The sequence below is a fragment of the Mauremys mutica genome, chromosome 8 (assembly GCF_020497125.1).
Source record: "Mauremys mutica isolate MM-2020 ecotype Southern chromosome 8, ASM2049712v1, whole genome shotgun sequence".
Classification (NCBI taxonomy): domain Eukaryota; kingdom Metazoa; phylum Chordata; order Testudines; family Geoemydidae; genus Mauremys; species Mauremys mutica.
In genome coordinates, this window is record NC_059079.1 from 80,738,650 (window position 1) to 80,763,220 (window position 24,571).

Consider the following 24,571-nt stretch of genomic DNA (forward strand, 5'->3'; position numbering starts at 1 on the left):
ATCCACTCACAGGAGCAAGAACACAATTTTCTATTAAACAAAAAAACACCATTAGAAAACTTAACTTGCTGACAGTTTAAACAGGCTTTTATGTGACAATTCATTTTACACTGTAATAAAAAAGTAATCAGCATTAGCAACCTTTCCATACTATGGAACACGTGGGCTACCATGAATTAAATAGCATACTGAAGATCAATTGTATGGGTCAATTTCATTATTACGGTAATTTTTAAATTGTTCTAGGAAAATGTTTATATATACACGGAAACACACACATATAGATAAATGTATCTACCTATGGTAGGCAAATTTGCTTTCTTTCTTGTTTGTATAATCTGAGAAGCAAAAAAATGGGTGAATGAAGCAGCATATGCATCAATAGTTATTGGAATGAAGTAAAATGTTGCCTAATTGTATTGAATAAGACCTCCTAGCTGTGATTGCTTGATCCTGGTTTGGTTTTTAAGGGCTATTCTTATTTCTGCATTTACTTAATTTCTGAATCAATGACCTTGGGCCTAATCCCACAACCTTCACCTCATGTGAGTAAAGATGACTCTCTTGAGTAACAATTGCTACACAGGACCACCTCATAACAGCACAGCCTACAATTGTTTAAATTTGAGTCAGCCTCTATCATGTCAACTGTGAAAGAGGAAATATTCTTTGTAACAAAGTCTAAAAATATTTTCCATATTTCTCTCCTTGTAATTGGTAATTTACAACTTACTAACTTATTTTTCCCATGTATTCCATAGTGTGGAATATGACTTCAGACAACAAGAAGGCAGATTTCATCAGGTTTTGAAAACACTGGATCAAGTGGAGCAAGCTCCTGCCATGGCTCCAGCCCCCAAATTACCACTTGACCATCCAATTCCCGAGAAACAGGAATTAAGACGAAAAACAAAAAAGGTGAAAAAGAAATGCTTCTGGTGGATGTGAATGCCTTTTAGCTGACATACAGAATTGAAGGACTACATTTCAGAAGATATTAAAACATATATACAGAGGCTTTAATATGTACAACTGTGAAACCACAAACAGAAAACTAAAAAATGTCTAAGAAGGTATTTGAAAACTCCAAAGCTTAGAATGGAATTTGCTCATTTAACAAGCTCAGTGAATAAAGACATGAGTATTTTGAAACGGGATGCAATCTATCTCTTTGATTCAAAAAGACATCTTCATATGCTTCGTGAAGGCAAAATTTTTACATTCAAATAATGCTGAAGTTGTGATTTAAATTGATAAAAACAAGGGCAATCAAAGTAAAGGAAGCTGCTCCCATATGCATTCCCACATCATGCTTAGTTTCAAACAAAACGGCCTAAAAGTCATTCCCTGATCTTGTCCCCAGTGGTGCAACCAAAAACTGTGGGGTGGGACACAGATTTTAAGAAAACTTCCTCTCCAAGGGAGACAATCCATTAAAATTATGTATACAATGGATTGTATATATATATATAGCACAAGTGACTGATTTGTACACTAGTGTAAGAGTTAAAAATCTATAGCATCCAAGACTGGACACGATTCCTATTTTTTTTTTGGTTGGTGTTATTCAGAAACTAACAATTATTTTACTGTGGTTGCAGGAGGGGGGGGGATCATATTTATTAACATCCTTTCCTAAAAAGCAATAGCTTTATAAAACATCTCTATCTCTGTTTGTATCATTGTGCATCTAAGATCCTTCACACTACATCAAAATGCTCCAACACACGCCTCTTTGATCCAACAGAACATACTCATAGCATCCCAGAGGGGGTCAAACCAGTTGTACACTTTGATGTTCTGATGTTAATACAGATTAGTGTTAAGAGAAATGTTAAGAGAAGTTAATATAGAGCAGATTTCAATTTAGCTATTTTTCAAAATTTAGAAAAATAGCTGTGACAACTAGTCAAAACTAGATATAAAATTAAACTTTTTTTTTCAAGAAAAATAGCATTTCACACTGTTTTCCATGCAAAAATGTTTAGAAAAAGAGGAAAAGGTTCAGGAGAGTAAATTTAATAACCAAGCATCAAAACCTTGACAGTAGTATAGGTGGCGGAGCATAGGGCAGTCCCACTCTGAAAAGAGACTTTAATATACTAACATGGCACGTTCTTACTCATCTGATTTATTCCTGGGGGAGGATGTATAGTCTTATTACTTTAGTGACAAAAGTGCTCATGTTTCTTTTACTCATTTTATATTATTGTGTAATGCCAAGAAAGAGGACAAGTTAGCTTTTGTTCATTGTTGTACATCAGCAAAACCATTTAATAAGTTCCAGGTATTAAGGACAATCAATTATACCTGCACAAAACCACTGAAGGTAATAAGATTGCACAGGAGTCATTAAGGGCAGAACCATAGCACAATAGGACTTGCTTAGGTGTAACTGGTGTTTAGAGGTGATGAGGCATGGAAAGTAAAGCAATTAGCATGACTCAGCTGAGTAAGAGTTTTCAGGACTGGAAATTAGAAAGAATTAAACACATTAGATATGAAAGTTACTGAAGACAATGAATCCACAATGCCATTCACTGGAACCTTTTTCAAAGGAAAACCTCCCTTTACATTCTAGTAGCAAAACTGTGACCTAGTTATACCCATAAGCCCTCTTCAATAAGCATTTGTAGAGAAAAGTAGGGTCAGAATTTAGCCCTTGTTAGAGCACACCACTATCACACCCATTTAAATACACACTTTATATGCTGGCATGCCTATAGTATTCTTCCATACTGACTCTGTATCAGTGTGTCTATATAACAGAGACACAGAAGAGTCTATTTATGTACCATAGCATTCCTTCTAGCCAACTAGTTTTGAACTCTGAGTGTCTCATGGTAAAGAGACATCCATGAGCTGTATCAAAAGCTATAACAACTCTCCAGGCTAAAAATTGCACTCCCACTCTCCAGTTTTCATGGCTCTTAGCACCTTTGGTGAAAGCCCATTAGACTTAGCTATCACCAGTCCTATATTCCACTCCCAGAGTTTATTTTTTTCTTTACAGCATAAAATGAAGAAGCAGCCCCTTTACTAAAGAATTAACTCTTCACTTGCCAGCCCTTAGGGATGTGTTTCAATCTTTGTTATTTTTTTTCTTTAAAATGCACATTTTTAAAAAATAATAAACACACAGTACCATGGTGAATTATCTGCTTCTTATCTTGGCCAGTGGGCTCTTTGTACCAAGAGCAGTTCCTATTGCAGCCTGCTGCTGAGGGAGAGAATGAATCAATTTCCTTCCCAGTTTTCATTCAAGCACAGTCCACACATTCTGTTGAGTCCAAACTCGCTCATTCAAGAGGTATGGTGTGATCATCACAGAATTTAACATAAAAGTGACAAAGATCAAGTCACACCTTCTCCTCAGGCTTGGTTGCTCCTAGGGTTCCCTACCTAATGATCTTTCATCCCATAGATACTCTCTTTCTAAACAATCACTCCCATCTCCATTATATGAGGATGGTGTAAAGCACCAACTGTCTCAGCGAGTGAACAGCAGCCACTTAACCATTTCCTAGCAGTATCAAAACCTGTTTACAGGGTGTGCTAGCACTGCCAGCCTGTGGTGGAGTTCTCTGTCATCATCATTCTAGACGTGAATAGTGTTTTCTCCACTCAATCTGTGGGTACAGGAGAAGTTATATTAAATTAGCCCATTTAATTCCACACCTGTCTTAAGCACAGCTTGACTATCATTCACAGTAAAAGAAGGACAAAATCATGTAATTGTATATATCACACAGAAAAAATTATAGCTGCAGAACTATGCTTCTCTTGCACTAAAGAATTTAGCAGGCATCGTACTTGTGTAATGAAATTGCACAATACTGCATGTGTACATCTACTGTACACAAACTTCTACATAGTCTACGCTTCATAGAATTTCTTTGTAAAATTAAATATTTAGCTCCTACATTGCAATAGTATTACATAGCATTACACTCAAAAGGGTGGTTTCTATTAGTGAACACACTGGAAAAGTGTCAGACATAGGGCTAGTCTACACTTACCATCCGGGTCGACGCGGTGAGTTCGACTTCTCGGAGTTCGAACTATCGCGTCTGATCTAGACGCGATAGTTCAAACTCCGGAAGCGCCGCGGTCGACTCCGGTATTCCACCACTGCAAACGGCGGTGGTGGAGTTGACGGGGGAGCCGCGGAGTTCGACCCCGCCGCGTCTGGATGGGTGAGTCGTTTGAATTAGGGTACTTCGAATTCAGCTACGCTATTCCCGTAGCTGAATTTGCGTACCCTAATTCGAACCCCCTTTTTAGTGTAGACCAGGCCATACAGATACATCAGCTATGTCTAATGTTACAGAAAACAGCTAAAGAGATATAAAGTCACTCAAATTGCTCCTTTGCTATTTTCTCTGTTTTGTTTAGCCTGAACATAGAAATTGACAACATAAATAAAACATATTACCAGGTTACAAATAGGTTCTTTAGATCCTCCAGTGGGCATGTGTGACACAACTACGACAAAATGTGATGTGTGACTTTCCATTACAATGCATCAGATAAGAAAAAGGAGAACAGATTACTCCAGAGGCATACTGCTCAGTTGTGTAACATCAGGATTAGACTACAAATATATAGATTTGTAGATAACAAAACTATTAATGTTGGGCAGAAAAGATTCTACACCATAACATTCTACTGTGTAGTGTTCCAAAGTAGCTCCCATAAGAGGAGTAAAACACACACACACAGAATGATCCCATTTGATAACATTGGTATACAAAAATAAAGTAGGCTATTATGAAAAAATTGATAGATTTATGTGAGAAATACACCAAGCTCTTTGTAAAATACTGTACAGTATATGACATTATATATACCAAAATTACTGTACTTGAAGTTACTCTGTTTTACAGAGAAAGTCAATCTATTTCTTTTTTAAAAAACAAAACAAAATGTATGAATAGAATCCTGAATCTGGTATGACATAGGTTACAAAGGTTATGAAGATTTTTTTTCTCCTGTAGTTCAATAAAAAATACAGTTGTCCTATGAACAGTCACAAGACTTGGTAATTATGCTAGCTCAAATACAGAGCACCTTCCTAATGAAATGTAATAATCAAATGTAATGTTTTGTAAATTTCTAGACTGTTTTAATGGGATATTATCTTTTGCAATAAACCAACTTATTTTTTTTTGGTTTCAAGACTCAATTAATAAACATTTAGGGGGAGTACAGAGGAAATGAAAGATTGCTCTTGGAAAAGGATCGGGCATAGTATCCTTTATAGATTAATATTAATTAGATACTCTAGGTCAGTGGTTCTCAACCAGGGGTACACGTACCCCTGGGGGTACATAGAGGTTTCCAGGGGTACATCAAATCATCTAGATATTTGACTAGTTTTACAACAAACTGCATAAAAAGCACTAGCGGAGTAAGTGCAAACTAAAATTTCACATAGACCCGGAGTCTCAAACTCCCAGCTCATGGGCCATCTGCGGCCTGCGGGGCTCCAGCACTTTTGAGGCTGGGTCTCTCCCTTGGCCCCACCTGCTGCCACTGGGTGCTACCCCCTCAGAGGCCCCAGCAGCGCAGTGGGACACTGCGGGGGTGGTGACTTGGGGGCAGAAGCGTGCAGAGCGTGCGTCCACCCCGCCTTGGAGCCCCAGGTAAACGCTGCACCCCCGTCCCTCTCCCAGAGCCTGCATCCCCATCGTCTTCCCACACACACCCTCCCACCTCCAAACTCCCTCACAGAGCCTGCGCCCTGTCCCTACCCCCACCTTGAGCCCCCAAACTCCCTCCCAGAGTCCACACCCGGTCCCCACACCCGCTCCTTCCCCCAAACTCCATCTCAGAGCCCGCACCCCCTCCCCACAACCCACAGCTCCCAAATTCCCTCCCAGAGCCTGCACCCTCTTCCCACACACCCCCCTCACACCCCCAAACTCCCTCCCAGGGCTTGAACCCCTTCCCCACACCCCCAGCCCGCAAACTACCTCCCAGAGCCTGCACTCCAATCCCCTACCCCAGACCTCCTCCCTGCCCAAAATCTGTCCCAGAGCCTTAGGCAAGTGGGGGGCAGAGCTTTTGGGGGGCAGGTTCTGGGTGGCATGAGTGGCATTGGCCTGCTGGGAGGATTTGAGGACTGGCACTGGCCCTACGGTAAATTGAGTTTGAGACCCCTGACATAGACAATGACCTGTTTATACTTCTCTATATACTATACACTGAAATGTAAGCACAATATTTATATTCCAATTGATGTATTTTATAATTATAATGTAAAAATGAGAAAGTCAGCATTTTTTCAGTAATAGTGTGCTGTGATACTTTTGTAATTTTGTAATCCAGTAGTTTTTTAGTGAAGTGAAACTTGGGGTACCCAAGACAAATCAGACTTCTGAAAGGGGTACAGTAGTCTGGAAAGGTTGAGAACCACTGCTCCAGATAGGGAAGGAGAATTTCAACTCTCAGTGGTTTATTGTACTGGATTTTCACACTTCAAAATATATCACACTGTATTATCAACCATTTTAGCTTTGCAAATTCTTGCTCTGGTTATAACTTGTGAACAGTGATGTGTACTATGCCAGTCACATTATGGTTCTAAAGAATGCACCTTTTTGATCTCCCAGTATGAAGCAAAGGTGTGAAATAAGGGGATGATAGAGACTGTATAACACCGCCCCAGTTGTCACAGGACAGGCTCGAACCTGGGACATTTGGAGCTTAGTGTATAAGCCTCTGCTGTATGAGCTAAAAGCCATATGGCCCCTAGCTAAGGCTGTAGCAGAATCGTTAATCTCTAAGTGGTCTCAGTGCCACTAGAGGGGACAGAACACCATACCCAGGAGGTGTGTGGGTTACAACTGATGAGGTGCAGAAGGCCACCAAATCTTAGAAGGATGTATGGGTCAAGAATGTTCCGAATAAAAGATCTGGAAAGTTTTGCTCTCTCATGATCTTCTCTCATGTCCTCTCCTTAACTTTCCTCTCCACCCAAGAAAAAAGTGAGAACTCCTTAACAAATAACATGCCAATGCCCCACTTTGTTCAAGATCCTTACTTCCAGACATGCTAATGGCTGAAACCCACATAGAAAGGGGACTGTCCAGGTAAGTTATTACCCATAAAAATTGTCTTCTCAACAGATGCAACTTGGACAGTTAGTGTCAGATTCTTACATAGGTTCTCTGTAATGTCACTAACCAAAGGCAGCTGAGCATCTTCATAAATAGCTGTTTGCTGTAGAAATGCATTTCTTCAGGTAACTCTGAGGTGATAGGCAATGTATAATAGATAACCTGTTTATCTGGATAACTATTTACTTACCTTTTTTTTCTTCTCTGGAGTTTCAGTATTCAGTAAGATTGGGGAAGATCATAAGAGAAACATGCTCACTGATTAACTTCATGAGGTTTTCAGGGAGGTTACCACCAGAGAGATGAAAATGAATGAGTTATGAAACTGAACTATTTAAAATGACATTCCACTAACCTGAAATTAGTAATAAAAATCAAAACCTTGATTGCTGGACTGGCAACAGCTATTATGTGGATAGGGACATGTCTAATAAAGACTTGCTAATCATTTGGTGGCTGGTCAACAGCAAAGCTATAATGAATGTTTTCCCTGGTCTTATGCACTTCAGATGAAGTGTTATTTGGAAAAGAAACAATAATGACCACTTCACATTCAGAACTGGGGTTTTAAATCTGGATAGAGTGCAAACATACCTAGATGCTTAAATAATAAGCACATCCCAAGTTCCTGGATAGGAATGTAAGCAGAGTCAGGATGAGCTCTATCCTGACATCTGGTGGTGAATTGTGGTGAGTTTCATAGATTCATAGACTCTAGGACTGGAAGAGACCTCGAGAGGTCATCGAGTCCAGGCCCCTGCCCTCATGGCAGGACCAAACACTGTCTAGACCATCCCTGATAGACATTTATCTAACCTACTCTTAAATATCTGCAGAGATGGAGATTCTACAACCTCCCTAGGCAATTTATTTCAGTGTTTAACTATCCTGACAGTAAGGAACTTTTTCCTAATGTCCAACCTAAATCTCCCTTGCTGCAGTTTAAGCCCATTGCTTCTTGTTCTATCATTAGAGGCTAAGGTGAACAAGTTTTCTCCCTCCTCCTGATGACACCCTTTTAGTTGTGGAAAAGAACTTCAGGGGCTGGTCTTGTTTGCATAGGCACACCCATCCTGCCTAGCATGGGATCACAGCCACCCAAATGGTTACTTTGGCTGCTCTGGGATCCCTAGTTTCACTGTTATTGGGACAGGAAGAATAAAGTTTTGTTACCCTGATTATGTGAATCAAGACCAGTGGAAATATTTTATGACAGAGGGACTCACCATCAACAAAGTAGCACTCGCTAGACAAGGGTCATGGGTTCCAAAACTCAGGGAATTGAGAGAGGCTGGGGACAAGTATTTGTACCTGATGGTATGGACACCTTTTAAGGGCCTGAAACACCAATTGTACCTTCTCCTCTCCCCACTGTTGAATAGCAGAGCTAATTTTGATTCCATTAAGAGTCTAGTTACAGGCTGCTGTGCTGAATTCACTTTGGGCCAATAGTGCACCAGCACTGGGGCTCCCCTACTACAAGCTGAAATCACTAAAGAGCTAAAATTACTAAGGGCTGAGCTCACTGAGTGCTATGTTAACTAGTGGGGGAGCCTGAAGATATTGCTAAGCGGCTGGCAGAGCTGAGCAGTTTGCAAAATGGTTGGAGTGGCCCACAGAATGATGAATGAAGCGGGGTGGAACAGGACAGTTAGTGGGATGTCTGGAGCGGCTCATGGGATGGCTGGTGGAGTGGAATGGCTCATGGTGAAGCCTGCAGCAGAACCCCAGGGAGAGGCCTCGGACCATGTAAGGTGCCCCTTAACACCCCGTACGCCCCTTCCCCCCCATTTCCCCCCAGGCTGAGTGGGTAAAACTCTGCAGATAAATGTTTGAACTCTGGGGCTGCACTGACCAGGGACAGAGTCTTTTGGGTGATTTTTGGGTTGCTGGACTTAAGAGACTTTTGAGGTGTTGGACATTTGGGGTGATCTTTTGGGTTGTTGGACCCGGAGGGGAAAAGGATCCTGACAAACTTACTTGGGGGTGGGTCTTTTGCTCATAGAATCATAGAATATCAGGGTTGGAAGGGACCTCAGGAGGTCATCTAGTCCAACCCCCTGCTCAGAGCAGGACCAATCTCCAACTAAATCATCCCAGCCAGGGCTTTGTCAAGCCTGACCTTAAAAACCTCTAAGGAAGGAGATTCCACCACCTCCCTAGGTAACCCATTCCAGTGCTTCACCACCCTCCTAGTGAAAAAGTTTTTCCTAATATCCAACCTAAACCTCCCACACTGCAACTTGAGACCATTGCTCCTTGTTCTGTCATCTGGTACCACTGAGAACAGTCTAGATCCATCCTCTTTGGAAACCCCTTTCAGGTTATTGAAAGCAGCTATCAAATCCCCCCTCATTCTTCTCTTCTGCAGACTAAACAATCCCAGTCCCCTCAGCCTCTCCTCATAAGTCATGTGGCTCCATCTCCCTAATCATTTTTGTTGCCCTCCGCTGGACTCTTTCCAATTTTTCCACATCCTTCTTGTAGTGTGGGGCCCAAAACTGGACACACTACTCCAGATGAGGCCTCACCAATGTCAAATAGAGGGGAATGATCATGTCCCTTGATCTGCTGGCAATGCTCCTATTTATACAGCCCAAAATGTTGTAGCTTTCTTGGCAACAAGGACACACTGTTGACTCATATCCAGCTTTTCGTCCACTGTAACCCCTAGATCCTTTTCTGCAGAACTGCTGCCTAGCCATTTGGTCCCTAGTTTGTAGCAGTGCAGTGTAGTGTTTGTGTCTCTAAAGGCTGGCAGTAGGCAACGACAACGAGGCAAAATAAATAGACAGTTTCAAAGACACCGAGAGAGCTGAGCTACTAGCTGTTTTTCCTGCTTAAGCCAGGCTTGTCTGCAAATTAACCTTCTTCCTGTGCAACACAGGGAGCAATCCCTGCTTCCTATTCCCCCATCAACATACAGCTTGTCATTAGTCATTTGACTTTTCAATAGAGGGCTGTGACTTGCCACCAGGAAATTTCCTGAGACTTCAATGCAAGGGTTCCTTACATACATTCATAGATTCCAAGGCCAGAAAGAACCATTGTGATCACCTAGTGAGTCTGACCTCCTGTTTGTTATGAATCCTGGTTGTGGTGTTTCCCCAACATAAAGCCGCATTGTTTCCCTCCTTTATTAAAAGGATTTTGCTACACTCAGACTCCATGCTTGTGAGAGGGGAGGAAGTATTGCCTCTTAGAGGCACCCGGGGGCGGTATTGTAATTGTCCCAGGTCACTGGGTGGGGGTTCGAGCCAGTTTTGCATTGCATTATTGAAACGGAACCCCTAGATACTGAACTCGGCCCTTGTTGCTGCCAACTCAGATGGGCAGAAGGATTACATAAAACATAATAGAGGTAGTAATTGTTCTTCCAAACTAGGGTTGGAACACCTGCAACTCCTCAGTTGATGTTGGATGCTCTGCCTTGATTAAATCATTTCCTCCATTACATGCAAACAGGACTACTTGGTACCCTCTCACTCTCTCTCATTGGGTCTGTGAAGAACATTAACTCAGAGTGAAATTTGCCATATAAAGCAGTATTGAAGTCTGTGACATTATTTGTTGTAATGCTAATGTATGTAGTGCTCTGAATTATATATCAAAGTAGTGACTTTCAGCAGTTCAGTACAGATGTAACACTGAATTAATGTAAAATGAGAAAGATCTGGGGACTGTGCTAGCAGTAGCATGACATAAAGATGCCATTTTTATTAAGATTACTGCCATTGTTCTGTTTGGTGTAGAGCGGAGGTTTGTAGACCCTGCTATAAAATATACTCACTTTTACCTGATCTTTATTACTTAATGTGAAGAAAAACAAAGTAGTTCTGTAGAACTACTACATGAAATATTTAAAATGTACATGGTGATATTCAAGGCTACCTTATTTTTGTTCACCTAAACAAGGTCAATGTGTAGTCTTTCAATATTTCCTTCATTTGTACTTTCAGTGCACCATTATATACTTCCAAGCAGAAAGCAGTCTGCATTTTATGTAGAGACTTAGAGGATAGAGAGTAAATCACACACCATGTTTCTCTATCATTAAAAGTTTCAAACCACTGTTCATGCATGTTTCAGTGTTTATGGGTGGAGTTACCAAGCAGCTGACAAGGATCAACACCACCATAACTGAAGTTGTCTTGTGTATTTAAATAATAATTCTCTGCAGCAGCTGCGGAGTGCCAAACCAAATTTCCCTCATCATCTTCTTCCCTTGAGTGGAGTGTTTGCCTCCATCTAAACCGACCTTTTCTCACAATCGCTTGAGTGGACCTCACAGCATGCAATTAGCTAGTCTTACACTCAAGGCAATGTCTTCCCTTACTCTTTGAATGACAGTCGGGCAAGGAACAATAAGAAAAAAAAATCAGCCTAAAGCTATCATACTCCTCCCTCTCCTCTCCCCCCAAAAGGGCCACATCATCAGAACATTAACCCTTTCATCCCTATCAAAAATGTTTGTGGGATGTGGTAATTCCATACCCCTGCAGAATTCTAGCCACCGTGAATTTTACAGGGTTATGCTTGGCTTTGAATGTTTTAATGTTTGCATTTATTTATCCTATTGTGAATGACTTATTTTTAACTACATATGATACATTATGAAATAGAAAGGGTAATATTAAAATCCAAATATCACTTATATTCAAATAAACAGAAGCAGAGGAAAAATCATTTTCCTATATTTTTCAAGTACTCTGCAATTTTGCTCTCTCTCTTTTTCATGGTAAATTAATATACAGAATGGCCTTAGAATCCTACCGTTCCACAGAGAGCTTAACTGCTACATTTAAGGTTCAATTATTAGAAGAAAAAAAATGACTCAGAAAAACTGACACAGTAGGGCTCCCTATTAATCCTCCCTTACCACATTATTTTAGCTCCATATTAATTGTGTTCATGTCAAATTCTTCCAGTTTACAGAATAAGTCAGAAAATTATTTAACTGTTTGTTCTCCGAACCTAACCAGGAATATGAAAACCAAGCTGTGTTTTCTGCCCTTTGCATCTATACCAGTAACAAAGGCTCTGAAAGTCGAATTTAGCTGACAATTTTGTGGATGACAGAATAAAATCCAGTTTACTCTTTCATATGACTATTAACTCTGCAGGAGTAAGAATGTGTCTGTCAGTAAACAGATGTGACTGTCAGATGCACTGAGAGCCACTAAGTTGACTGAGGTATAATTTTTAGTTGCTTTCCACTTATTGTATAAATCATAGTTATTGTTTCAACTCTTTAGTCCTGGATCCACAAAGTAAGTTAAAAACACTGCCTAATTCTCCTTTGGAGTCAAAGGGAATTCTGTGCAGGGCCACCCAGAGGATTCAGGGGATCTGGGGTAAAAAAAAAAGTTGCAATATTATAGAATACTATATTCCCATGGGGGCCCCTGGGGCCCCGGGACAAATTGCCCCACTTGTCTCCCCCTTTCTGGGCAGCCCTGATTCTGTGCACCAGAGTTATGGGATCAAGGCAAAGATTTGCAAAGTGTTTTTGGATTGTAAGTAAAATATATTTTTCCCTTTTGTTCTCCACTTGGCAAATGTCTCTGGCTTTCTTTTTGTGAACTATTAACATGTGTAATACAAGGTATTGTCTTATGTGTGGTCAAGTAAGAGAAGTGTGTTGCTTTGTGTTTTGTTTGGCATCAATCAACCTTAATCACTATGACTTTTTCCAGCGGACCAGCATCAGAAACAAAAATATGCCCATATCTGGAAGAAGACCGCTGGTTAGCTATAGTAGCTGTTTCCATTTCTTACAGTGACTAAATAAAAATGGAAGTAATTGTGCTGTGTTTTTATTTCTCGGTATTCATTTGGGGAATATAATCTGCCAACTTCCAACAATTTTATGTCAAATGCTGGAAATAAAATTACTGATGGTATTTCCATTTTTATAATGTTTTCACCATGTTTTGCAAACAAGCGCTAGTGACATAAGTATTATTCCCATTTTCAATATGGGAAAAATAAAACAGGCTGTTAGGAGAAATGTCCAGGATAACATAGTGGGTCAGGGTCAGAGTCAGGATTAAAATACAGGAGTGAATAGCCTCAGCCCCGGACCATGCACAGACTACACCTGGGTCACTTAGAGAGTAACTAAACCATATCCACACATCCCATGAAGTGTGTTTGAGCTCTGAAATGTTATGTATTGTAATTCATACTCAAAATTTCCTTTAAAAATGAAATATTTTAGTTTAGTAAATGCTTCTGTCTGATGGTAGTGATTTTTATCATGTGATCATAATTGTTCAAAAGCAGGAAGAGCACTGATGACATCAAGGACATGGAGTACTTCTTCTAACCAAGGAAATACTTCAGAGCAGAGATTATATAAGAAGCAATCAACGCTGTACTGCTTCAGAATTGGAGTTGGTTAAAACATTTCCAATTTCAGAATTTGAAGCATTTAAAAACCCTTGGCCAAGCAAAATTGGCTAAAAGGTGGCTGAAGTTCATCTTGTCCTGTATACTCTTAGGATTCTGCATTAACATCCCTGATTGTAGTGTAAGCGTTTCCCACATAAATCTGACGTGCATAGTGAACTGCTCCATGAACTTTGCTAACTACTTTATTGTTTCATGTTAAGATTATGGAAGTTAAAAAGTCCTGTTTCAACACATTTTCAGTTCTAGTCTGATTGGTGTGTTTAGTTATCAATAACACTAAAATATAAGAGCCAGAGAACACCATGACTACTTGAGTTGAAACTGAGCTGCTCTATAGACAAGGCCCTTCACTTCTGATTTTTATTTTGTTTAAAATTTCCCAGGAATTTATCAGTGTTTATTACAAAAATGATAAAATGTGTGAAAATCAGTGCAAAAAAATTAATGTCACAATTTTCTGGGTAAATACTGGTGTAAATACTGTGATGGGAGGACACAGAAAGAGAAAGGTCAGAATATTGAAAGTAAAAGCAGTTTAATGTTGTGATTTATTTCATGAACTGTAGTTTATCATGCGCATATGTGGGGCATCTTCCACTACATTGCCTTACTTCAAATATCCTCGCATTTTCCACTTAGACTAATTTATTATTAATAAACATCTACCTAATGTAATGTGTTGGGTTTTCTTAACATAATCGGTATTTTCATGTACCTGAGTGGTCCAAAATTGAGGTGAAAGTCAATGAAAAAAAACATGCTTTTTCAAAACCCAGGAATAAAAATCAGTAAAAACTGAAAATAAAGGGTCTTATCTACAGGGAATGGTACGATTATTAAAATGTTAAGTGTACATGACAAAATCAGCAATCCAAGAATGTAATTTCAGGCTGTCATCTCTTTCCCTTGTACGCCAAAAGCACTGCATGCTGTAGGACAAGTGATGTGTTGGTCCCAGGATATTAGCGAGACATGGTGGATGAAATAATATCTTTTATTGGATGGAACAACTTCTTTTGGTGAGAGAGAAAAGCTTTAAAACTGACCACAGAGCTCTTCTTCAGGTCAGGCAAAAAAATTCTGTGTAGCTCAGAAGCTTCTCTCTCTCACCAACAGAAGTTGGTCCAAAAGAGATATTACCTCACCCACTTTGTAGGACAAGCGAGTGATTTAGCAAAACAAATATTTTCTAGATCACAAGAAATTCCCAAACAAAAAACCTGCTTTAGCATTAGTTAAGGTTGTTCTTATCAAACCAAACAATAAAAAAGAAATACAAAGTTAAGGATTAAAATGTTATAAAGTCAAGCACTCAAGATAGGAAATGTCAGAACGAGAAATGCTCATGCAAACTTGATTCAGCCCCTCATGCATATGCATTATGATGTAGCCTTTAATTAGATGCAAAGTGATCACCTGTGAAAAGTTTAGTATAAGAGACTAGCTCAGCATCAGATAGGAACTTAGTGGCAGAAGCAGGATAGAATCCAAGTTTCTAGGGTGGAGTTCAATTGCCCTAACCATGAGACCATCCTTTCCCTTCCCACAATCCTCTGCTTCATGTCACTACAGACCTTCTAACTTCTGTAACCAACGAGGCAGGAATCCCAAAAACAACTTCACTACACAATCCTGATTCACCCCCAGATCAGGTTCATCCTGTGCACTGAATGAATGAATGAATGAATGAATGAATGAATGAATGAATGAAACATAATATGGGATCATGCAATATGGGACTGTATACTGCGAAATTATATTTTTCTAAACTTAATTTTCATTTATAACTCTCCAAGCACTTTACAAAGGCAGGACAGACTGTATTATCATCCATGTGCAAACATTAGCACAGAGAGACTAACAGCCACAGCAAGTAAGTGATACAGGCAGAAAAGACTCAACAGATTAAAATAAAAACTACACCTGAAAATCTAATTGCTGCAACAATAGATAAAAATAGTGGTGGTAGTCTAATGCAGTGGTTCTCATAGGGGTACGCGTAGCTCTGGGGTTATGTCAACTCATCTAGATATTTGCCTATTTTTACATCAGGCTTCCTAAACAGCCCCGTTGAAGTCAGTACAAATTAAAATTTCACACAAATTACTTGTTTATGCTGCTCTATATACTATCTTATATGGCCATGTGTATATGCACTGTATTAGGCATGCATTCTAAGTCATTTACTTATGCATGCAAGCATGTAAATGACATTGAAGGTGTTATGGTGTATATGTGGTTGCAATGTAAAAATGGATAGATTTTTAAAACGAGGAGCTGGAAGCAGCGGTAGCAGCAACATTCAAAATTGTAAGTAAATGAAAATGACTGAAAATAAACCCATAGTGAGTTCTGCAAGGAATATATTGCTTTTGGATTTACATCTACAAATAGCAATTCATCTCAAGCTTTGTGTTTCCGTTGTGGAGGAACTCTATCAAATAACAGTATGAAGCTAGCACATTTGCAACAACATTTGAAAACAAAACATCCTGTGCATGCGGGCAGTAGAATTTTTTCAAAGAAAGCTTTGAGTTCCAGACTTACCATCTTAAAATGAAAAAAAGCTTTTGTAAGCACTATACCATCTGCTATATGTTTTAAAGTGAGGTGAAATTTAGGGTACGCAAGACAAATCAGACTCCTGAAAGTTTGAGAACCACTGATCTAATGTTAAAAACACATAGAAACTGATCAATCTCACTCTTTATTTAAGCTATAGAGCAGCTTAGTTTTCTATCTCCCACTTCCAATAAAAACTTTAAAAAAAAAACATTGGTGTGTTACAATAACAACCAGGGCTGGCTCCAGCGTTTTTGCTACCCCAAGCGGCGGGAAAAAAAAAAAGAAGCTCTACCGCCGCCACTTTTTTGGAGAGAATTCGGCTGCAGGTCCTTCACTGTGAGAGGGACTGAGGGACCCGCCACCGAATTGCAGCCGAAGACCCGGACGTGCCGCCCCAAGCACCTGCTTGCTGCACTGGTGCCTGGAACTGGCCCTGATAACAATGAGAAGTCCAGAGCATTTTTTTTTCACATGTAGTAGTTGTTTGTTTTCAAGTTTGTTCCTAGCACAATAATATTTACATACTTCATGGGTTTATTTTTGTCTATCCATTGTGTCCATGGCTACCAGCCTACTGCTTTTGTTTGCTGGTACCATAATGATATCAGTCTGATGAGTCAAACTGAGTTAATGCCAGCTTTTCACTGAGTATTAGATTTCAAGGAGTGCCCAAGGTGTATTAATAACATCATCTGAACATTTTTATGAAATGACTTATTGAATGGAAGGTGTCAGATCTCTGGATAGGTTTTCATCTTAAGGTTTTAAGTATATTCCCGTTTCTCTTTTGTCTCTCTCCAATTTTCCAGCTAACATTATTTAAGGCTCAGACACAAAATTAAAAGCTGCTTTCTAAAATTATTCCATTGTGTTCTCTCAGGAACGGTACAACGATATATGCCTAGGAGCAAGTATTCTCTGTTCATGGTTTGAACCTGTTAGGAGGGCAGCAGACAACCTGATAGAAGGAGCTTCTCACCTGTGTTCCCCCCCCCCACAGATACTGTTTATGGTATCTGACTCTATGTATATCTAATACTACAGGTGCCAGCAGGGATGGAAGTGTCACACAGATTGACTAGCAACCAACCTCTAATAAAAAAGACAAAATCTACAGCAAGTGGTGTCTGATTCACCTTATTCTAGCTGCCAGACTATAAAAGCAACCAGAAATCATTTTAAGAAGTCTGTGTCTGATCTAAATAGTGACCCTTTTTACTCATACTCCATGCATTTATACTGCAGGCTATTTGATCTCTGAAGACGCTTTGAAAGCAGATTTCATTTTTCAAGTTAAAAAAAATCACTTACAAGCCTGCTATCACCCCCATTAAATTTAAAGCAAAAAGGACAAATTCATCCTAGCTGTAACTCCATTTACACCCAATCAAGTTGAACCTAGGACAGAACTGACCCAAAGGGCATTTTAAAATCTATATTTTCCACATTTGTGTGGTTTACTTTTTCAATTTACCTAAACATGGATAGTGAAAAGGGCCTGGATCCATTTCTAATTCCATGTTTTATTGTTGGAGGGACACCAGCCTGATGCTGTCACATTTGGGTTCACACAGAGGTAGACAGTGTTTAAATCTAAAACTTTTTTTTTTCATTTAAATTATATCAAAACATTCCCAGGCAAAATCCTACACTCCTGACTGAGGCCCTCACTCTCACTGACAATTTTGCCTTAAAAGGAAGGATGTAGCCCCCTGATTTTTAAAAGGTATTTAGGAGTTGTTGCACTCATCACTGATTTAGGAGTCAAAAATCTCATATTCAAAAGAGATTTAGGCTCTTAATCCCATTGACAGTGAATGGAATTTACACCCCTAACTCAGTTAAGCATTGAAATGCTGCGTGCAGTGATGCCTAAATACTTTTTAAAATCTGGGTGTTAAAGATTTACTCATTTTCTTTAGTGTTATACTTTAGCAACTGTTTGTCTTTCACAGAACAATGACATGTGGACATAACCGTCAGCATAACGTCTGCTATAACTAAATCTTTTCTTTTAATTAACAGCATTGAATATTTTCTTTTAAAAGAACATGATGTTCCCTTTTAAAATTTCTTGTCACAAATAGTTTCTAACAAGCTTTTTACTTGTTCTGACTTTTTTTTTTTTTACATTCTCTGCACACATGGACAAGGGAACCAGGAGGCATTTAAACTTTTTATATTCCCATCAATTTTTGCTGTGATGACTGACTTTCATTTGGTTCATTACGACACTAGGAATAACTGGGCAAAATTAGTCACTTAAAATTGTGTCTTCCTAGTTCCATAATACTAGCAATATAAGTGTCACAGTAACTCTGCACGTTTACAGGGGGAAGTGTCCACACTACATTTGGTATTAGGTCATTGGAGCTCCATGACTACAAAATTAAAGCGACACTGTTCACCTAAAATTATATCATGCAAGTAAACTAATGTCCTTAACAATGCAGCTAGTGACACCCTTGTTACACCAAAACAAAATTTAAATCCAATTTCCTCATCACCCTTTTTTCCTATTTGATTTTCAGTGACCAAGCTCAGAAAAACACACATAAGAGAATAAAGTCACTTTCTGTTCATTTACAGTTTGTTTCACAGTTGATTTCTTTACGCTGCAATGTAGCTTTTTCAAACACTGCAGGGAAGCATTTACTTTTATTAGATATTTTTATTGCATTTATTACATTTTTAAATAAAATGTGTAAACTTGTCTACACATCTTTTTTTCCCCTCCAAAGTTGAGATCAAAATCTAAAGGGATACCTTTGGCTTACTCAGGCTTTTGTATGAAATGTTTTAACTTGCTGTGTTTACAAGTAGTGCTTAATTAGTGTAGTTGAAAGAGATTAGTGAAAAAGAAAATGGCTTTTCCCATTTGTTCCCTCTGTGCAATGGTGTCACTCACTAGAATCACTTTGAGTATTTCCCCTGTATAGTCGATTTCTCTTGTTTGTACCATTCTTTCACAATGTAAACAAACTCTCTTTAAAAAGGACAAATATATTAAATCCAAAAAGCAGCACAGGGAGTCAGCATCAAATGTACTTCAAATTTATTTTTTAGTTTAGGTTTACTAGATTTAAGCTAAGTTGACATTGTTATAGTAATTGTCATAGCAGTTCATATCAGGCATCATTTCAAGTACCATAGTTGTAGTACGTTACATAGAACAGCAATAATTTAGATGAGATGGTGGATTTTTTCCCTTCTTAAAGAATTTCATAAGTTATTTGAGGTTACTTTTTTTCTGCTTTCTCCAAACAGAAGGAAACTTCAATTAAATTTGAAACATACACCTGTCCAAATGACAGCTGCAAGCCAACATCAAAACTAAAATTTTCTACAGAAAACACTAACTAAAAATGACTTCAGCCATCCCACAGCATCCTATCTGTATTTCTAGAGTCTCAAGCACCATAGTGTTTATAGTAGACCTCAGATTATCTACTCATTCTATAGAAAGCCACCCGGCATACTTATGCAGATCACCTCTAAAAGTTACAGTAGCCAGAACTTCCAGAAATTGTTTAGCCACATCAAGAATCGTTAAAACAATTCTGATACATCAGCCCAAAGAAACAGTGGCTGTGATCTCTACGTTGTAATCCCTGGTTTCTTTTGCCAGTTCTAGTCTTTCAAGTACTTAGGTTAATAGTAGTTAGATGGATTGCGGAAGCAGTGTGTTCCATCCCTGTCGACTCTAGTGAGCAGTCTGCACCACTCCACATTTTCCATCTTTTCATGGACAAAGTCTAGGTGGCTTGTTTGTTTTTGATTTAGGGATTTGGTGGAAGGAAGGTGTTTTTATTTTGTTTTAAATGAAAACAGAGTTCTTCTTTATTGGTCACACAGGTCAATCCTTACATCTCTTACGTGGGATGTTGTTTTGATAGAAGATATCTTAAGGCCAAATATGCATGTGAATGTGCATCTGAAAGGCAATGTACCTCTGAATGTACCTCTGAATACAATGGGATGCACGCAGGCATCCGGATTTGGACCTTAACACTGGGTGCAATTTTTATGAATAAGCCTAGCTTACTCATAAATTACAATAAAAGTACTTGCTTATCCACACACCTTTTCAACTGACTGCAACAAACCCTGTCTTCATGATGTAGTACTCATCCTTGTAGGCCTGCTGCAATTTAGCTTCTATTTGTGATTTAGATTTGTTTTTTGATCATTCACCATACTCAAAACCAATTCAGCAATATTCATCTACAGATTATATATATATATATATATAATGTGCTCAAAACCAGGGCCTCTGCGTGCACATACAAGTAACCTTCAAACCTCCAATATGCAACCGAAATTGACTTTCAGAGTCATTAGATCCCCATCTAAAACCACTTCTGACTTCTTCCTTACTGGATCTCTTTCACACACTCATACATACAAATAACTGACAGCACATTTGAAACTTACACGGAGTGCTGAAAGGTAAAATATTTGGACTCTGATGGATCAATGGAGAAATGATTTCTGGAACTGATGGACTCCTACTGTACCTACACTGCCTCTAGTGCTAAAATGTTCAAATTGAGGGATTGTTAGCCAATTTCCCCTCTGCAGAATTCAATATCCCTTGCATTCTAATTCAATAACTCTCTCTTATAACTTGGATGCAAACCATTCAGCGTTACAAATCAAAACCAACACCTTGAACTTCATCTGGAAATAAAAGAAGCCATTGCTGCCTTGGGAGGAGAAGTTCCACCTTTAAGTAAGTGGTATGCAGATACTTTTCAAAAGAGCGTATGAATTTATAATGCTGGGGATTAATGGAAAATACATGTTATAATGTTACCCCTTTTGACCCTAGCAGCTACCCAAAAGTTCGGGTCTAGCAGGTTGTTCTAGTAAGGGGTAGAAATAGGCGGTAATCAGGTATTTATTTGATGCAGTTTTGTTTATCTACAACGTCCTGCATCTCAAAGTAGCTTAATTTGCTCACAGCACCAAGAGCACTCTTTCAGCCTGCATCCCACCCGAAAACCTCTTCCCAGGCTTCTTCCAGAGCTATACACCAACAAGGCTGGGCCCAGAATACCTGGGGGGCTCAACCCCCAACCTTGTCGTAGTTACAAGGACTCTGTCACACAGGACAGTGGAAGGGGAGCCCTTGACGTCAGGCAGGCCTCTGGGTAAAGGAAGTGGGAGCGAGGAGTCAGATCCTTTCGCTAGCCCATTTCACCGAGGTAGTGTATAAGCCAGAAAGTTCCCCACAATAGCGAGACCATTCTCCCACTTACACTGGTAACCCTAGTCTAAACCTGGGTAGGTTCACATACCCCTTTTGTCTTAGGTGGAAGCTTGTGATTAATTCATCTTTACAGCTAAATTAAGTGAAGGGTGCATTCACACCCATCAGTCTCAACAAAGTTTGTGACCCATGCAGCCACTTTCCCAGCCTAACAACAAACAACATACAAATGCAGGGCCAGATTCTGCAACTTTTACTCCCTACACGTAGTACTATTCAAATCAATGGGACTATCCATAAGAGTAAACACAGAAAGCACTACAGAATCTGTCCCTAAATTAAATCATAGATCAGCAGCAGTAAACCATTGGCCTAAAATCATTGGCTCTGCCCCCCACAGCATTCCCAGGCCCTGGAGCTGTGCATCTCCCGCACTTAGGTTAGCATCCCCAGTGACTATGGCCTTTTGCATGCAGCGTTCACCAGATTGGGACAAGAGATTGATGTTCCCACTGTAAAGAGCCATTGACAAAAGATGGACTTTTCATCTTCCTTCCAGACACAGAGCCAAAAAAGCAGCTAGTTCCATAGATTCATAGAGATTAAGACCAAGAGAGACTTTTAGATCAAGTCTGACTTTCTGTATATCACAGACCATTACATTTCACCCACTTAACCCTGTATTTAGCCTAATAACTTGTGTTTGACTGAAGCATATTTTCCAGAAAGCACCCCATCTCGATTTGAAGACATCAAGAGACAGAGTCCAACACTTCCCTTCCTAGTTTGTTTCTATGATTAATCACCCCTCACTGCTAAAGAATTATGCCTAGTTACTCATTTGAATTTGCCTGGCGTCAGTTTCCAGCCGCTGTTTTTTCTTAGCCCTTCTCCGCTAGATAAAGACCCCTTTAGTAACCAGTGTTTCCTTCCTGTGAAGGTATTTATACACTGTAGTCAAGTCACCTCTCCGTCTCCTTTCTGATAAGAAGGATAATGTCCTAATGCTCTGAAAAGCAAGAGATCTCTGAAACTCAGCAGAAGAAATGCTGAAGGGGCTGCAGGTAAAAACATTTTATATAAGCTATTCAGACAACCAACTTTAAGCAGGTACTTTCATTTTAAATTAATCGAAACACTGTTTTCTGCGAGGTAGATTCTCCCCTTAAAATACAGGCATTCAGTAACTCACTTCAACACAGAAGGGGTTAACATATAAACAGGACAGTGGCTAACGCCCAAATCCTGCTGGCAATATTCAGGGTTGTGCTCATCCTGTTTGTAACAAGCCCGTTTGTGTTACGAGGGTGAACATGATTTAGCCCCTGTATTTGAAACCTGAAAACCAGTTTGCCAAAAGACCACCAAGAATGAATATTACAGATACAGCATTAATAGAAAAAATGGAATAAAATGGGTTTGCATGAAAACCCATCTTTAAGGCATGCTGAAGATGTATTTTTAAAAAAAAATAATTTAAAAATACTACTCACTATCAAGGTGTCATCTCGCCCCATTGAAATAACAGTCCTGTTCACTGTGCGTAGTAGTTGTACCATTAGTTCTTGAATGTGATGATAAGTTGACTCCTGTAAAATAAGATGAAGCCAATATTTACATGAACTCAATATTTTTTAAAGCAGAAGAAAGATTTGGTTAGTAACTACTGATACTTTCAATAGTTGAATGACGTCCTTGAGTGAAGTATTGGACTAGTCTTGCTTGCCTTGCTCACATGAGCAATCCCACTCATTTCAAAAGGAATACTCATTTCAGTAAGGCAAGCAGAATATGAGCCTTCTCTTGCCAACACCCCTCCCTAGTCTCACATTAGTTCCAGTCAATATGGTTGGTTATCAGACTATCATAATGGCCTAGCAACAGAGAACATGTGTCCAGGAGAAAACTAAACTATGGCACAAGCAGTTACAAATGCTAATAGCCACCAAGTTTGCTTTTAAAAAAAGTTGTATGACTAAGGAATAATTGTACAGTGAAGGAAAAATATATTTGTTTCCAGGTTTGCATCTCACAACCAGACCACCACCCACTGTGGTGGTAATCCTTCTTCACAAGGCACTTAAGCATTATGCTGAGAAACGTGGTTTTAAAAAAAAATTATAATATGGAAGCTACTGCATGTATCCCTCACTAAGCCTACTCTGCTAGTTAATCAAGAGACTTTTTGTCATGTCTCTATGAATACTTTGGGTTTTGTTTAGTTTTTTAAAACATAACTCTCTCAGAAATCACATAGATGAAATCTTAAGTCTTTCACTCAAGACTGTATCAGGGCTGGCTCCAGGCACCAACGTAGGAAGCAGGTTCTTGGGGAGGCCAATTCAAAGGGGCAGCATTCCGTCCAGTATCGAGGCGGCACGTCCGGGTCTTTGGAGGGAATTCGGTGGCGGATCCCTTATTGCTTCTCTTCCTCTTTGAGCTGCTGCCGAATTGCCGCCGAAGAGGAAGAGAGGGAGGACTCGCCGCCGAACTGCCACAGAAGAAGAAGTGCGATGGAGCTCCCGCCGAAGTGCCACCACTCTTTATTTTTTTGCCGCTTGGGGCAGCAGAAAAGCTGGAGCCAGCCCTGGACAGTACAACTGGCTTCACCTGCCAGCAGACCACATAAGCAGATTTTTCAGACTTATGTAATCCTGAGAAGTTCCCCAGTACATGAGCCAGACCTATTTTTCATTTAACAGAGCTGTAAGTCTGCAGTTCTTCATTCATACTCTTTATTATGTTCCATAGCTTCACATCTGTCATGGTAATCATTGGAATTTTACAAATTGAAGATGGTTGGTAGTAGTCTCCAGTGACATTTGCAAGTTTTTGTTTCTGAAATACAGTCAAATCATAGCAACAGCTAATAAGTTTGTCTGTATTTTTATCACAAAACCTATTTGTATAGGATTTATAACCCTGTAATAAAAGAAATCAGCATGTAATACAATTGGGCAAGTTCTCAAACAAATGTCTTCCAAAACTTTAAAAAAAATTTCCTTTTCAAACAATTCAATATATTTACATCACAAAGTTTAGGGCAATATGATTCTGATGTTAATTTCACTGATTTTTCTGAGTTATTAGTCACTTAATACTAACTGAATATATATTTTGTGGCTTTTTATACTTTACAAACTCATAATATCCTGCTGTACTAGAATTATTTTGCTGCTATAAAGTTATTCCTCAGTTCATGTTTTTGACAAAATGGGAATTTTCTGTAATATATTTTATGAAACCTAGCATGCCTCAG

At 39.3% G+C, this 24,571-nt stretch overlaps 2 protein-coding genes across 4 annotated transcripts in view; one reads left to right on the forward strand and one right to left on the reverse strand.

Moving 5' to 3' along the window:
* Nucleotides 1-1,386, forward strand: part of INSYN2B (inhibitory synaptic factor family member 2B) — a 31,357-nt gene extending 29,971 nt beyond the window's left edge. The window contains exon 3 of the mRNA XM_045027218.1: nt 762-1,386. Coding sequence (XP_044883153.1) covers nt 762-948 — 187 coding nt within the window. The 3' untranslated portion in view covers nt 949-1,386. The remainder of the gene's footprint in view (nt 1-761) is intronic.
* The window catches only part of DOCK2 (dedicator of cytokinesis 2), a 518,836-nt gene that overhangs the window by 268,821 nt on the left and 225,444 nt on the right, over nt 1-24,571 (reverse strand). For all 3 annotated transcript variants that reach the window (XM_045027214.1, XM_045027215.1, XM_045027217.1), the window contains one exon: nt 22,806-22,901. In XM_045027214.1, coding sequence (XP_044883149.1) covers nt 22,806-22,901 — 96 coding nt within the window. The remainder of the gene's footprint in view (nt 1-22,805; nt 22,902-24,571) is intronic.